The sequence below is a fragment of the Oncorhynchus mykiss genome, chromosome 26 (genome assembly GCF_057628025.1).
Source record: "Oncorhynchus mykiss isolate SJ-2025 chromosome 26, ASM5762802v1, whole genome shotgun sequence".
Taxonomy (NCBI): Eukaryota; Metazoa; Chordata; class Actinopteri; order Salmoniformes; family Salmonidae; genus Oncorhynchus; species Oncorhynchus mykiss.
Window position 1 is genome coordinate 49,209,838 of NC_143047.1, and position 16,374 is coordinate 49,226,211.

The following is a 16,374-nucleotide window of genomic DNA, read 5'->3' on the forward strand; positions in this document are numbered from 1 at the left end:
TCCTCTCCCATCTGGTCTCTCCTCTCTCCTCTGGTCTCTCCTCTCCTCTCTCCTCTGGTCTCTCCTCTGGTCTCTCCTCTCCCATCTGGTCTCTCCTCTCTCCTCTGGTCTCTCCTCTCCTCTCTCCTCTGGCCTCTCCTCTGGTCTCTCCTCTGGTCTCTCCTCTCCCCTCTGGTCTCTCCTCTGGTCTCCCCTCTCCTCTCCCCTCTGGTCTCTCCTCTCCTCTCCCCTCTGGTCTCTCCTCTCTCCTCTGGTCTCTCCACTGGTCTCTCCTCTGGTCTCTCCTCTCCTCTCTCCTCTGGTCTCCTCTCTCCTCTGGTCTCCCCTCTCTCCTCTGGTCTCTCCACTGGTCTCTCCTCTGGTCTCTCCTCTCCTTTCTCCTCTGGTCTCCCCTCTCCTCTCCCCTCTGGTCTCTCCTCTGGTCTCTCCTCTCCTCTCTCCTCTGGCCTCTCCTCTGGTCTCCCCTCTCCTCTCCCCTCTGGCCTCTCCTCTGGTCTCCCCTCTCCTCTCCCCTCTGGTCTCTCCTCTGGTCTCTCCACTGGTCTCTCCTCTGGTCTCTCCTTGCTCCTCTGGTCTCTCCTCTCCTCTCTCCTCTGGCCTCTCCTCTGGTCTCCCCTCTCCTCTCCCCTCTGGTCTCTCCTCTGGTCTCTCCACTGGTCTCTCCTCTGGTCTCTCCTTTCTCCTCTGGTCTCTCCTCTCCTCTCTCCTCTGGCCTCTCCTCTGGTCTCCCCTCTCCTCTCCCCTCTGGTCTCTCCTCTCCTCTCTCCTCTGGTCTCTCCTCTGGTCTCTCCTTTCTCCTCTGGTCTCTCCTCTCCTCTCTCCTCTGGCCTCTCCTCTGGTCTCTCCTCTCCTCTCTCCTCTGGTCTCTCCTCTAGTCTCTCCTCTGGTCTCTCCTCTCCTCTCCCCTCTGGTCTCTCCTCTAGTCTCTCCTCTGGTCTCTCCTCTCCTCTCCCCTCTGGTCTCTCCTCTAGTCTCTCCTCTGGTCTCTCCTCTCCTCTCCCCTCTGGTCTCTCCTCTCCTCTCTCCTCTGGTCTCTCCTCTTGATATTTTTTCTTGTTTTTTTTTCTCCTTTATTTAACCAGGTAAGCTAGTTAAGAACAAGTTCTCATTTACAATTGTCTCTGATCTCTCATCTTTTCTCTCCTCTCGTCTCTTGTCTGGTCTCTGGTCTCATATTTTCTCTCCTCTGGTCTCTCCTCTCTCATCTGGTCTCTCCTCTCTCATCTGGTCTCTCCTCTCTCCTCTGGTCTCTCATATTTTCTCTCCTCTGGTCTCTCCTCTCCCCTCTGGTCTCTCGCCTGGTCTCTGGTCTCTCATCTTTTCTCTCCTCTGGTCTCTACTCTCTCATCTGGTCTCTCGTCTGGTCTCTGATATTTTCTCTCCTCTGGTCTCACCTCTGGTGTCTCTGGTCTCCAGGATACATACTGCTGTCTCTCATCATCATCATCTTCATCTGCTTGGTGGGGACCACTGCCTTCAGCAACTGGTGGCTCAGCTACTGGCTGGAGCAGGGATCAGGGGTAAGTCTACTGTAGTGACTTTTCCTTATGTTTAAAAAATGTTTGTCAATTGACCCTTCGCTAGGCCCATGCCCCCTTTGGTTACTATAGCAACCTCTGACAATATTTTCTTTGGAAGACCAATTCACCACTCAAACCACTGGGAGAAATCCCCCTTACAATGATGATGATGAAGACCAATTTACCACTCAAACCACTGGAGAAATCCCCCTTACAATGATGATGATGAAGACCAATTTACCACTCAAACCACTGGAGAAATCCCCCTTACAATGATGAAGACCAATTCATAACTCAAACCACTGGAGAAATCCCCCTTACAATGATGATGATGAAGACCAATTCACCACTCAAACCACTGGAGAAATCCCCCTTACAATGATGAAGACCAATTCACCACTCAAACCACTGGAGAAATCCCCCTTACAATGATGATGATGAAGACCAATTCATCACTCAAACCACTGGGAGAAATCCCCCTTACAATGATGAAGACCAATTCACCACTCAAACCACTGGAGAAATCCCCCTTACAATGATGATGATGAAGACCAATTCACCACTCAAACCACTGGAGAAATCCCTCTTACAATGATGAAGACCAATTCACCACTCAAACCACTGGAGAAATCCCCCTTACAATGATGAAGACCAATTCACCACTCAAACCACTGGGAGAAATCCCCCTTACAATGATGAAGACCAATTCACCACTCAAACCACTGGAGAAATCCCCCTTACAATGATGATGATGAAGACCAATTCATCACTCAAACCACTGGAGAAATCCCCCTTACAATGATGAAGACCAATTCACCACTCAAACCACTGGAGAAATCCCCCTTACAATGATGAAGACCAATTCACCACTCAAACCACTGGGAGAAATCCCCCTTACAATGATGAAGACCAATTCACCACTCAAACCACTGGAGAAATCCCCCTTACAATGATGATGATGAAGACCAATTCATCACTCAAACCACTGGAGAAATCCCCCTTACAATGATGATGATGAAGACCAATTCATCACTCAAACCACTGGAGAAATCCCCCTTACAATGATGATGAAGACCAATTCACCACTCAAACCACTGGAGAAATCCCCCCTTACAATGATGATGATCATGAAGACCAATTCATCACTCAAACCACTGGAGAAATCCCCCTTTACAATGATGATGAAGACCAATTCACCACTCAAACCACTGGAGAAATCCCCCTTACAATGATGATGATGAAGACCAATTCATCACTCAAACCACTGGAGAAATCCCCTTTACAATGATGAAGACCAATTCATCACTCAAACCACTGGAGAAATCCCCCTTACAATGATGATGATGAAGACCAATTCACCACTCAAACCACTGGAGAAATCCCCCTTACAATGATGATGATGAAGACCAATTCATCACTCAAACCACTGGAGAAATCCCCCTTACAATGATGAAGACCAATTCACCACTCAAACCACTGGAGAAATCCCCCTTACATTGATGAAGACCAATTCACCACTCAAACCACTGGGAGAAATCCCCCTTACAATGATGAAGACCAATTCACCACTCAAACCACTGGAGAAATCCCCCTTACAATGATGATGATGAAGACCAATTCATCACTCAAACCACTGGAGAAATCCCCCTTACAATGATGATGATGAAGACCAATTCATTACTCAAACCACTGGAGAAATCCCCCTTACAATGATGATGAAGACCAATTCACCACTCAAACCACTGGAGAAATCCCCCCTTACAATGATGATGATGAAGACCAATTCATCACTCAAACCACTGGAGAAATCCCCCTTTACAATGATGATGAAGACCAATTCACCACTCAAACCACTGGAGAAATCCCCCTTACAATGATGATGATGAAGACCAATTCATCATTCAAGCCACTGGAGAAATCCCCTTTACAATGATGATGAAGACCAATTCATCACTCAAACCACTGGAGAAATCCCCCTTACAATGATGATGATGAAGACCAATTCATCACTCAAACCACTGGAGAAATCCCCCTTACAATGATGAAGACCAATTCATCACTCAAACCACTGGAGAAATCCCCCTTACAATGATGATGATGAAGACCAATTCACCACTCAAACCACTGGAGAAATCCCCCTTACAATGATGATGATGAAGACCAATTCACCACTCAAACCACTGGAGAAATCCCCCTTACAATGATGATGATGAAGACCAATTCACCACTCAAACCACTGGAGAAATCCCCCTTTACAATGATGAAGACCAATTCACCACTCAAACCACTGGAGAAATCCCCCTTACAAAGATGATGATGAAGACCAATTCACCACTCAAACCACTGGGAGAAATCCCCCTTACAATGATGAAGACCAATTCATCACTCAAACCACTGGAGAAATCCCCCTTTACAATGACGATGATGAAGACCAATTCATCACTCAAACCACTGGAGAAGTCCCCCTTTACAATGACGATGATGAAGACCAATTCACCACTCAAACCACTGGAGAAATCCCCTTACAATGATGATGATGAAGACCAATTCATCACTCAAACCACTGGAGAAATCCCCCTTACAATGATGAAGACCAATTCATCACTCAAACCACTGGAGAAATCCCCCTTACAATGATGATGATGAAGACCAATTCATCACTCAAACCACTGGAGAAATCCCCCTTTACAATGATGAAGACCAATTCACCACTCAAACCACTGGAGAAATCCCCCTTTACAATGATGAAGACCAATTCATCACTCAAACCACTGGAGAAATCCCCCTTACAATGATGATGATGAAGACCAATTCATCACTCAAACCACTGGAGAAATCCCCCTTTACAATGATGATGAAGACCAATTCATCACTCAAACCACTGGAGAAATCCCCCTTACAATGATGATGAAGACCAATTCACCACTCAAAAGGGTGGAGAAATCCCCCTTACAATGATGATGATGAAGACCAATTCATCACTCAAACCACTGGAGAAATCCCCCTTACAATGATGAAGACCAATTCATTACTCAAACCACTGGGAGAAATCCCCCTTACAATGATGAAGACCAATTCACCACTCAAACCACTGGAGAAATCCCCCTTTACAATGATGATGATGAAGACCAATTCACCACTCAAACCACTGGAGAAATACCCCTTACAATGATGATGATGAAGACCAATTCATCACTCAAACCACTGGAGAAATCCCCCTTACAATGATGATGATGAAGACCAATTCACCACTCAAACCACTGGAGAAATCCCCCTTACAATGATGATGATGAAGACCAATTCATCACTCAAACCACTGGAGAAATCCCCCTTACAATGATGAAGACCAATTCATTACTCAAACCACTGGGAGAAATCCCCCTTACAATGATGAAGACCAATTCACCACTCAAACCACTGGAGAAATCCCCCTTTACAATGATGATGATGAAGACCAATTCACCACTCAAACCAATGGAGAAATACCCCTTACAATGATGATGATGAAGACCAATTCATCACTCAAACCACTGGAGAAATCCCCCTTTACAATGACGATGATGAAGACCAATTCACCACTCAAACCACTGGAGAAATCCCCTTTACAATGATGAAGACCAATTCATCACTCAAACCACTGGAGAAATCCCCTTTACAATGATGAAGACCAATTCATCACTCAAACCACTGGAGAAATCCCCCTTACAATGATGAAGACCAATTCCTTACTCAAACCACTGGAGAAATCCCCCTTTACAATGATGATGATGACCAATTCATCACTCAAACCACTGGAGAAATCCCCCCTACAATGACGACGATGAAGACCAATTCATCACTCAAACCACTGGAGAAATCCCCCTTTACAATGATGATGATGACCAATTCATCACTCAAACCACTGGAGAAATCCCCCTTACAATGACGATGATGAAGACCAATTCATCACTCAAACCACTGGAGAAATCCCCCTTTACAATGATGATGAAGACCAATTCATCACTCAAACCACTGGAGAAATCCCCCTTTACAATGATGATGAAGACCAATTCACCACTCAAACCACTGGAGAAATCCCCCTTTACAATGATGATGAAGACCAATTCACCACTCAAACCACTGGAGAAATCCCCCTTTACAATGATGATGAAGACCAATTCACCACTCAAACCACTGGAGAAATCCCCCGTTACAATGATGATGAAGACCAATTCATCACTCAAACCACTGGAGAAATCCCCCTTTACAATGATGATGAAGACCAATTCACCACTCAAACCACTGGAGAAATCCCCCTTTACAATGATGATGAAGACCAATTCACCACTCAAACCACTGGAGAAATCCCCCTTACAATGATGATGATGAAGACCAATTCATCACTCAAACCACTGGAGAAATCCCCCTTTACAATGATGATGAAGACCAATTCACCACTCAAACCACTGGAGAAATCCCCCTTACAATGATGATGATGAAGACCAATTCATCACTCAAACCACTGGAGAAATCCCCCTTTACAATGACGATGATGAAGACCAATTCATCACTCAAACCACTGGAGAAATCCCCCTTACAATGATGATGATGAAGACCAATTCACCACTCAAACCACTGGAGAAATCCCCCTTTACAATGCCGATGATGAAGACCAATTCATCACTCAAACCACTGGAGAAATCCCCCTTTACAATGATGATGATGAAGACCAATTCACCACTCAAACCACTGGAGAAATCCCCCTTTACAATGATGATGAAGACCAATTCATCACTCAAACCACTGGAGAAATCCCCCTTTACAATGATGAAGACCAATTCACCACTCAAACCACTGGAGAAATCCCCCTTTACAATGATGATGAAGACCAATTCACCACTCAAACCACTGGAGAAATCCCCCTTTACAATGATGATGATGAAGACCAATTCACCACTCAAACCACTGGAGAAATCCCCCTTACAATGATGATGAAGACCAATTCATCACTCAAACCCCTGGAGAAATCCCCCTTACAATGATGATGATGAAGACCAATTCATCACTCAAACCACTGGAGAAATCCCCCTTACAATGATGATGATGAAGACCAATTCATCACTCAAACCACTGGAGAAATCCCCCTTTACAATGATGATGATGAAGACCAATTCATCACTCAAACCACTGGAGAAATCCCCCCTTACAATGATGATGATGAAGACCAATTCATCACTCAAACCTCTGGAGAAATCCCCCTTTACAATGATGATGATGAAGACCAATTCATCACTCAAACCACTGGAGAAATCCCCCTTTACAATGATGAAGACCAATTCATTACTCAAACCACTGGAGAAATCCCCCTTACAATGACGATGATGATGACCAATTCATCACTCAAACCACTGGAGAAATCCCCCTTTACAATGATGATGATGAAGACCAATTCATCACTCAAACCACTGGAGAAATCCCCCTTACAATGATGATGAAGACCAATTCACCACTCAAACCACTGGAGAAATCCCCTTTACAATGATGATGATGAAGACCAATTCATCACTCAAACCACTGGAGAAATCCCCCTTACAATGATGATGATGAAGACCAATTCACCACTCAAACCACTGGAGAAATCCCCCTTACAATGATGATGATGAAGACCAATTCATCACTCAAACCACTGGGAGAAATCCCCCTTTACAATGATGATGATGAAGACCAATTCATCACTTAAACCACTGGAGAAATCCCCCTTTACAATGATGATGATGAAGACCAATTCACCACTCAAACCACTGGAGAAATCCCCCTTACAATGATGATGAAGACCAATTCACCACTCAAACCACTGGAGAAATCCCCCCTTACAATGATGAAGACCAATTCATCACTCAAACCACTGGGAGAAATCCCCCTTTACAATGATGATGATGATGAAGACCAATTCACCACTCAAACCACTGGAGAAATCCCCCTTTACAATGATGATGATGAAGACCAATTCACCACTCAAACCACTGGAGAAATCCCCCTTTACAATGATGATGATGAAGACCAATTCACCACTCAAACCACTGGAGAAATCCCCATTTACAATGATGATGATGAAGACCAATTCATCCCTCAAACCACTGGAGAAATCCCCCCTTACAATGATGATGAAGACCAATTCATCACTCAAACCACTGGAGAAATCCCCCTTACAATGATGATGAAGACCAATTCATCACTCAAACCACTGGAGAAATCCCCCTTTACAATGACGATGATGAAGACCAATTCATCACTCAAACCACTGGAGAAATCCCCCTTACAATGACGATGATGATGACCCATTCATCACTCAAACCACTGGAGAAATCCCCCTTACAATGATGATGAAGACCAATTCATCACTCAAACCACTGGAGAAATCCCTCTTTACAATGATGATGAAGACCAATTCACCACTCAAACCACTGGAGAAATCCCCCTTTACAATGATGATGATGAAGACCAATTCATCACTCAAACCACTGGAGAAATCCCCCTTTACAATGATGAAGACCAATTCATCACTCAAACCACTGGAGAAATCCCCCTTACAATGATGATGATGAAGACCAATTCATCACTCAAACCACTGGAGAAATCCCCCTTACAATGATGATGATGAAGACCAATTCATCACTCAAACCACTGGAGAAATCCCCCTTTACAATGATGATGATGAAGACCAATTCACCACTCAAACCACTGGAGAAATCCCCCTTACAATGATGATGATGACGACCAATTCACCACTCAAACCACTGGAGAAATCCCCCTTACAATGATGATGATGAAGACCAATTCATCACTCAAACCACTGGAGAAATCCCCCTTTACAATGATGATGATGAAGACCAATTCATCACTCAAACCACTGGAGAAATCCCCTTTACAATGATGAAGACCAATTCACCACTCAAACCACTGGAGAAATCCCCTTTACAATGATGAAGATCAATTCATCACTCAAACCACTGGAGAAATCCCCCTTACAATGATGATGATGACGACCAATTCACCACTCAAACCACTGGAGAAATCCCCCTTACAATGATGATGATGAAGACCAATTCATCACTCAAACCACTGGAGAAATCCCCCTTTACAATGATGATGATGAAGACCAATTCATCACTCAAACCACTGGAGAAATCCCCTTTACAATGATGAAGATCAATTCATCACTCAAACCACTGGAGAAATCCCCCTTACAATGACGATGATGAAGACCAATTCATCACTCAAACCACTGGAGAAATCCCCCTTACAATGATGATGATGAAGACCAATTCACCACTCAAACCACTGGAGAAATCCCCCTTACAATGATGATGATGAAGACCAATTCATCACTCAAACCACTGGAGAAATCCCCCTTTACAATGATGAAGATCAATTCATCACTCAAACCACTGGAGAAATCCCCCTTTACAATGACGATGATGAAGACCAATTCATCACTCAAACCACTGGAGAAGTCCCCCTTTACAATGACGATGATGAAGACCAATTCACCACTCAAACCACTGGAGAAATCCCCTTACAATGATGATGATGAAGACCAATTCATCACTCAAACCACTGGAGAAATCCCCCTTTACAATGATGATGATGAAGACCAATTCATCACTCAAACCACTGGAGAAATCCCCCTTTACAATGATGATGATGAAGACCAATTCATCACTCAAACCACTGGAGAAATCCCCCTTACAATGATGATGATGAAGACCAATTCATCACTCAAACCACTGGAGAAATCCCCCTTTACAATGATGATGATGAAGACCAATTCACCACTCAAACCACTGGAGAAATCCCCCTTACAATGATGATGATGACGACCAATTCACCACTCAAACCACTGGAGAAATCCCCCTTACAATGATGATGATGAAGACCAATTCATCACTCAAACCACTGGAGAAATCCCCCTTTACAATGATGATGATGAAGACCAATTCATCACTCAAACCACTGGAGAAATCCCCTTTACAATGATGAAGACCAATTCACCACTCAAACCACTGGAGAAATCCCCTTTACAATGATGAAGATCAATTCATCACTCAAACCACTGGAGAAATCCCCCTTACAATGATGATGATGACGACCAATTCACCACTCAAACCACTGGAGAAATCCCCCTTACAATGATGATGATGAAGACCAATTCATCACTCAAACCACTGGAGAAATCCCCCTTTACAATGATGATGATGAAGACCAATTCATCACTCAAACCACTGGAGAAATCCCCTTTACAATGATGAAGATCAATTCATCACTCAAACCACTGGAGAAATCCCCCTTACAATGACGATGATGAAGACCAATTCATCACTCAAACCACTGGAGAAATCCCCCTTACAATGATGATGATGAAGACCAATTCACCACTCAAACCACTGGAGAAATCCCCCTTACAATGATGATGATGAAGACCAATTCATCACTCAAACCACTGGAGAAATCCCCCTTTACAATGATGAAGATCAATTCATCACTCAAACCACTGGAGAAATCCCCCTTTACAATGACGATGATGAAGACCAATTCATCACTCAAACCACTGGAGAAGTCCCCCTTTACAATGACGATGATGAAGACCAATTCACCACTCAAACCACTGGAGAAATCCCCTTACAATGATGATGATGAAGACCAATTCATCACTCAAACCACTGGAGAAATCCCCCTTTACAATGATGATGATGAAGACCAATTCATCACTCAAACCACTGGAGAAATCCCCCTTTACAATGATGATGATGAAGACCAATTCATCACTCAAACCACTGGAGAAATCCCCCTTTACAATGATGAAGACCAATTCATCACTCAAACCACTGGAGAAATCCCCCTTTACAATGATGATGAAGACCAATTCACCACTCAAACCACTGGAGAAATCCCCCTTACAATGATGATGATGAAGACCAATTCATCACTCAAACCAATGGAGAAATCCCCCTTACAATGACGATGAAGACCAATTCACCACTCAAACCACTGGAGAAATCCCCCTTACAATGATGAAGACCAATTCATTACTCAAACCACTGGGAGAAATCCCCCTTACAATGATGAAGACCAATTCACCACTCAAACCACTGGAGAAATCCCCCTTTACAATGATGATGATGAAGACCAATTCACCACTCAAACCACTGGAGAAATACCCCTTACAATGATGATGATGAAGACCAATTCATCACTCAAACCACTGGAGAAATCCCCCTTTAAAATGACGATGATGAAGACCAATTCACCACTCAAACCACTGGAGAAATCCCCTTTACAATGATGAAGACCAATTCATCACTCAAACCACTGGAGAAATCCCCTTTACAATGATGAAGACCAATTCATCAATCAAACCACTGGAGAAATCCCCCTTACAATGATGAAGACCAATTCCTTACTCAAACCACTGGAGAAATCCCCCTTTACAATGATGATGAAGACCAATTCATCACTCAAACCACTGGAGAAATCCCCCTTACAATGACGACGATGAAGACCAATTCATCACTCAAACCACTGGAGAAATCCCCCTTTACAATGATGATGAAGACCAATTCACCACTCAAACCACTGGAGAAATCCCCCTTACAATGACGACGATGAAGACCAATTCATCACTCAAACCACTGGAGAAATCCCCCTTTACAATGATGATGAAGACCAATTCACCACTCAAACCACTGGAGAAATCCCCCTTTACAATGATGATGAAGACCAATTCACCACTCAAACCACTGGAGAAATCCCCCTTTACAATGATGATGAAGACCAATTCACCACTCAAACCACTGGAGAAATCCCCCTTTACAATGATGATGAAGACCAATTCATCACTCAAACCACTGGAGAAATCCCCCTTTACAATGATGATGAAGACCAATTCACCACTCAAACCACTGGAGAAATCCCCCTTTACAATGATGATGAAGACCAATTCACCACTCAAACCACTGGAGAAATCCCCCTTACAATGATGATGATGAAGACCAATTCATCACTCAAACCACTGGAGAAATCCCCCTTTACAATGATGATGAAGACCAATTCACCACTCAAACCACTGGAGAAATCCCCCTTTACAATGATGATGAAGACCAATTCACCACTCAAACCACTGGAGAAATCCCCCTTTACAATGATGATGAAGACCAATTCACCACTCAAACCACTGGAGAAATCCCCTTTACAATGATGATGATGAAGACCAATTCACCACTCAAACCACTGGAGAAATCCCCTTTACAATGATGATGATGAAGACCAATTCATCACTCAAACCACTGGAGAAATCCCCCTTACAATGATGAAGACCAATTCACCACTCAAACCACTGGGAGAAATCCCCCTTACAATGATGATGATGAAGACCAATTCATCACTCAAACCACTGGAGAAATCCCCCTTTACAATGATGATGATGAAGACCAATTCACCACTCAAACCACTGGAGAAATCCCCCTTACAATGATGATGATGAAGACCAATTCACCACTCAAACCACTGGGAGAAATCCCCTTTACAATGATGATGATGAAGACCAATTCATCACTCAAACCACTGGAGAAATCCCCCTTACAATGATGATGATGAAGACCAATTCACCACTCAAACCACTTTGAGAAATCCCCCTTACAATGATGATGATGAAGACCAATTCATCACTCAAACCACTGGAGAAATCCCCCTTTACAATGGTGATGATGAAGACCAATTCACCACTCAAACCACTGGAGAAATCCCCTTTACAATGATGATGATGAAGACCAATTCATCACTCAAACCACTGGAGAAATCCCCCTTTACAATGATGATGATGAAGACCAATTCATCACTCAAACCACTGGAGAAATCCCCCTTACAATGATGATGATGAAGACCAATTCATCACTCAAACCACTGGAGAAATCCCCCCTTACAATGATGATGATGAAGACCAATTCATCACTCAAACCACTGGAGAAATCCCCCCTTACAATGATGATGAAGACCAATTCACCACTCAAACCACTGGAGAAATCCCCCTTTACAATGATGATGAAGACCAATTCATCACTCAAACCACTGGAGAAATCCCCTTTACAATGACGATGATGAAGACCAATTCATCACTCAAACCACTGGAGAAATCCCCCTTACAATGATGATGATGACCAATTCATCACTCAAACCACTGGAGAAATCCCCCTTTACAATGATGATGAAGACCAATTCATCACTCAAACCACTGGAGAAATCCACCTTACAATGATGATGATGAAGACCAATTCACCACTCAAACCACTGGAGAAATCCCCTTTACAATGACGATGATGAAGACCAATTCATCACTCAAACCACTGGAGAAATCCCCCTTTACAATGATGATGATGATGACCAATTCATCACTCAAACCACTGGAGAAATCCCCTTTACAATGATGATGATGAAGACCAATTCATCACTCAAACCACTGGAGAAATCCCCCTTTACAATGATGATGAAGACCAATTCATCACTCAAACCACTGGAGAAATCCCCTTTACAATGACGATGATGAAGACCAATTCATCACTCAAACCACTGGAGAAATCCCCCTTACAATGATGATGATGACCAATTCATCACTCAAACCACTGGAGAAATCCCCCTTTACAATGATGATGAAGACCAATTCATCACTCAAACCACTGGAGAAATCCACCTTACAATGATGATGATGAAGACCAATTCACCACTCAAACCACTGGAGAAATCCCCTTTACAATGACGATGATGAAGACCAATTCATCACTCAAACCACTGGAGAAATCCCCCTTTACAATGATGATGATGATGACCAATTCATCACTCAAACCACTGGAGAAATCCCCTTTACAATGATGATGATGAAGACCAATTCATCACTCAAACCACTGGAGAAATCCCCCTTACAATGATGATGAAGACCAATTCATCACTCAAACCACTGGAGAAATCCCCCTTTACAATGATGATGATGAAGACCAATTCATCACTCAAACCACTGGAGAAATCCCCTTTACAATGATGAAGACCAATTCACCACTCAAACCACTGGAGAAATCCCCCTTACAATGACGATGATGAAGACCAATTCACCACTCAAACCACTGGAGAAATCCCCCTTACAATGACGATGATGAAGACCAATTCACCACTCAAACCACTGGAGAAATCCCCTTTACAATGACGATGATGAAGACCAATTCACCACTCAAACCACTGGAGAAATCCCCCTTACAATGATGGAGACCAATTCATCACTCAAACCACTGGAGAAATCCCCCTTACAATGATGAAGACCAATTCATCACTCAAACCACTGGAGAAATCCCCCTTACAATGATGATGATGATGAAGACCAATTCACCACTCAAACCACTGGAGAAATCCCCCTTACAATGATGATGATGAAGACCAATTCACCTCTCAAACCACTGGAGAAATCCCCCTTTACAATGATGATGATGAAGACCAATTCATCACTCAAACCACTGGGAGAAATCCCCCTTTACAATGATGATGATGAAGACCAATTCATCACTCAAACCACTGGAGAAATCCCCCTTTACAATGATGATGATGAAGACCAATTCATCACTCAAACCACTGGAGAAATCCCCCCTTACAATGATGAAGACCAATTCATCACTCAAACCACTGGGAGAAATCCCCCTTACAATGATGATGATGAAGACCAATTCACCACTCAAACCACTGGAGAAATCCCCCTTACAATGACGATGATGAAGACCAATTCACCACTCAAACCACTGGAGAAATCCCCCTTCAATGATGATGAAGACCAATTCACCACTCAAACCACTGGAGAAATCCCCCCTTACAATGATGAAGACCAATTCATCACTCAAACCACTGGGAAAATCCCCCTTTACAATGACGATGATGAAGACCAATTCACCACTCAAACCACTGGAGAAATCCCCTTTACAATGACGATGATGATGACCAATTCATCACTCAAATCACTGGAGAAATCCCCCTTACAATGATGATGATGAAGACCAATTCATCACTCAAATCACTGGAGAAATCCCCCTTACAATGATGATAATGAAGACCAATTCACCACTCAAACCACTGGAGAAATCCCCTTTACAATGACGATGATGATGACCAATTCATCACTCAAACCCCTGGGAAAATCCCCTTACAACGATGAAGACCAATTCACCACTCAAACCACTGGGCGAAATCCCCCTTACAACGACGATGATTTTACCCAGATGAAGTGAAACCCTTGTTAATCAGAAGACATGTGGGGATGTTGTAATGGACTGGTATTACAATTTATTCACGGGAAACCTGGGAAAATTATGTTTTGTTTTGCTGCTGGCCGCTGACCGGCTCTGAATTCACTGTCAGCAAGCAGTCAAAGCTATAACCGCTTTTGGAAGCTAACTGTTGCTCTCAAATTTGCATCATGATGATAGCAGATGAGAGTTGTGTTCATAACATGGCTAACTTAGCTAGCTAACATATATTTTGCGAAAACATGTTATATTGAGTGGCTAGCTAGTGTTATCAAAGTTTGGTGGTCAATGAGACTGAGCGCTAGCTAACCAGCGGAGCTAGCAAACAGTGTAACGAAAGTATAATTTCGGATTTAAAAAAAGACTAATGTCAACAGGCTTGGCATTTCAGGAATCACAGTAGCAAGTACCGCCTGGTGTTAAATTATTTCGCAGTTTAAACTATTTATGTTTTGAAGATAACTCAGTGTTTTCTGCCATTTCCCTTACTGGCTTTCATGCATCTGAAACGTGAGCTTGTCCGAGATGTTGGACTCGACAACAGTTGCTATCTATTGTAGCGCTGCAATTGGTTTTCCCAAAAAATTCTCAATTGTATCAACAGTTTGTCCTATTTTAGCAGATCAGATTACATCTGTGGCTAGCACAAGTACAACATGTAACAGAACATTCTGCTTATGTTTTTATAGACTAGTTAAAACATTCTTAGTACCTTACACAGTAACTAAGCCATATATTAACTAACGGGCTCTTTAACGTGTGATTTCAGACAGCGATTGTGTCGAATTCCACCGCAGGGAACATCTCCCTGAACCCTGACCTGAGCTTCTACCAGATGATTTACGGCCTGGTGGTGGTGGCCATGCTGGTCTTCAGCTTCATCAAGGGCTACTCTTTCACCAAAGTCACGTTGCACGCATCCTCCAAGCTACACGACACCATGTTCAGAAACGTAACTACCACACAACACCACTGTTATCAATCACACTACACCACAACACCACTGTTATCAATCACACTACCACACAACACCACTCTTGTCAATTGTATTGAAAAGGACGAGGGAGAGGGACAGTGAGGGATGATCACCAAACGTTATTGATGAGGAATTCCGTAGCATTGAATCTTGGAAGAGGAGAGGGGAGAGGGGACATCCCTGTCTTGTTCCACAACAAATAGCTGGGTTGGTGTTGTACCTTTACTTTGGGATATAAAGAACCGTATACACCCTGGACTGTCTGGGGTTCAGGCCCTGGGCAACCCCATGAGTCATGCTACTTTACATATTAGCAGTGGATAGGTCTCTGAAGATGTACACTACTATTCAAAAGTTTGGGGTCACTTCGAAATTTCCTTTGTTTTTGAAAGAAAAGCCATTGGCCATTTTGAGCCTGTAATCGAACCCACAAAATGCTGACGCTCCAGATACTCAACTAGTCTAAAGAAGGCCAGTTTTATTGCTTCTTTAATAAGGACAACAGTTTTCAGCTGTGCTAACGTAATTGCGAAAGGGTTTTCTAATAATCAATTCTCCTTTTAAA

At 43.1% G+C, this 16,374-nt stretch overlaps 1 protein-coding gene across 9 annotated transcripts in view; it reads left to right on the forward strand.

Annotated features, from left to right (window-relative positions):
- abcc12 (ATP binding cassette subfamily C member 12) overlaps positions 1-16,374 on the forward strand; it is a 229,730-nt gene that overhangs the window by 144,682 nt on the left and 68,674 nt on the right. For all 9 annotated transcript variants that reach the window (XM_090223368.1, XM_090223367.1, XM_090223366.1 and 6 more), the window contains 2 exons: positions 1,417-1,520; positions 15,603-15,785. In XM_090223368.1, the coding sequence (XP_090079494.1) occupies positions 1,417-1,520; positions 15,603-15,785 (287 nt within the window). The remainder of the gene's footprint in view (positions 1-1,416; positions 1,521-15,602; positions 15,786-16,374) is intronic.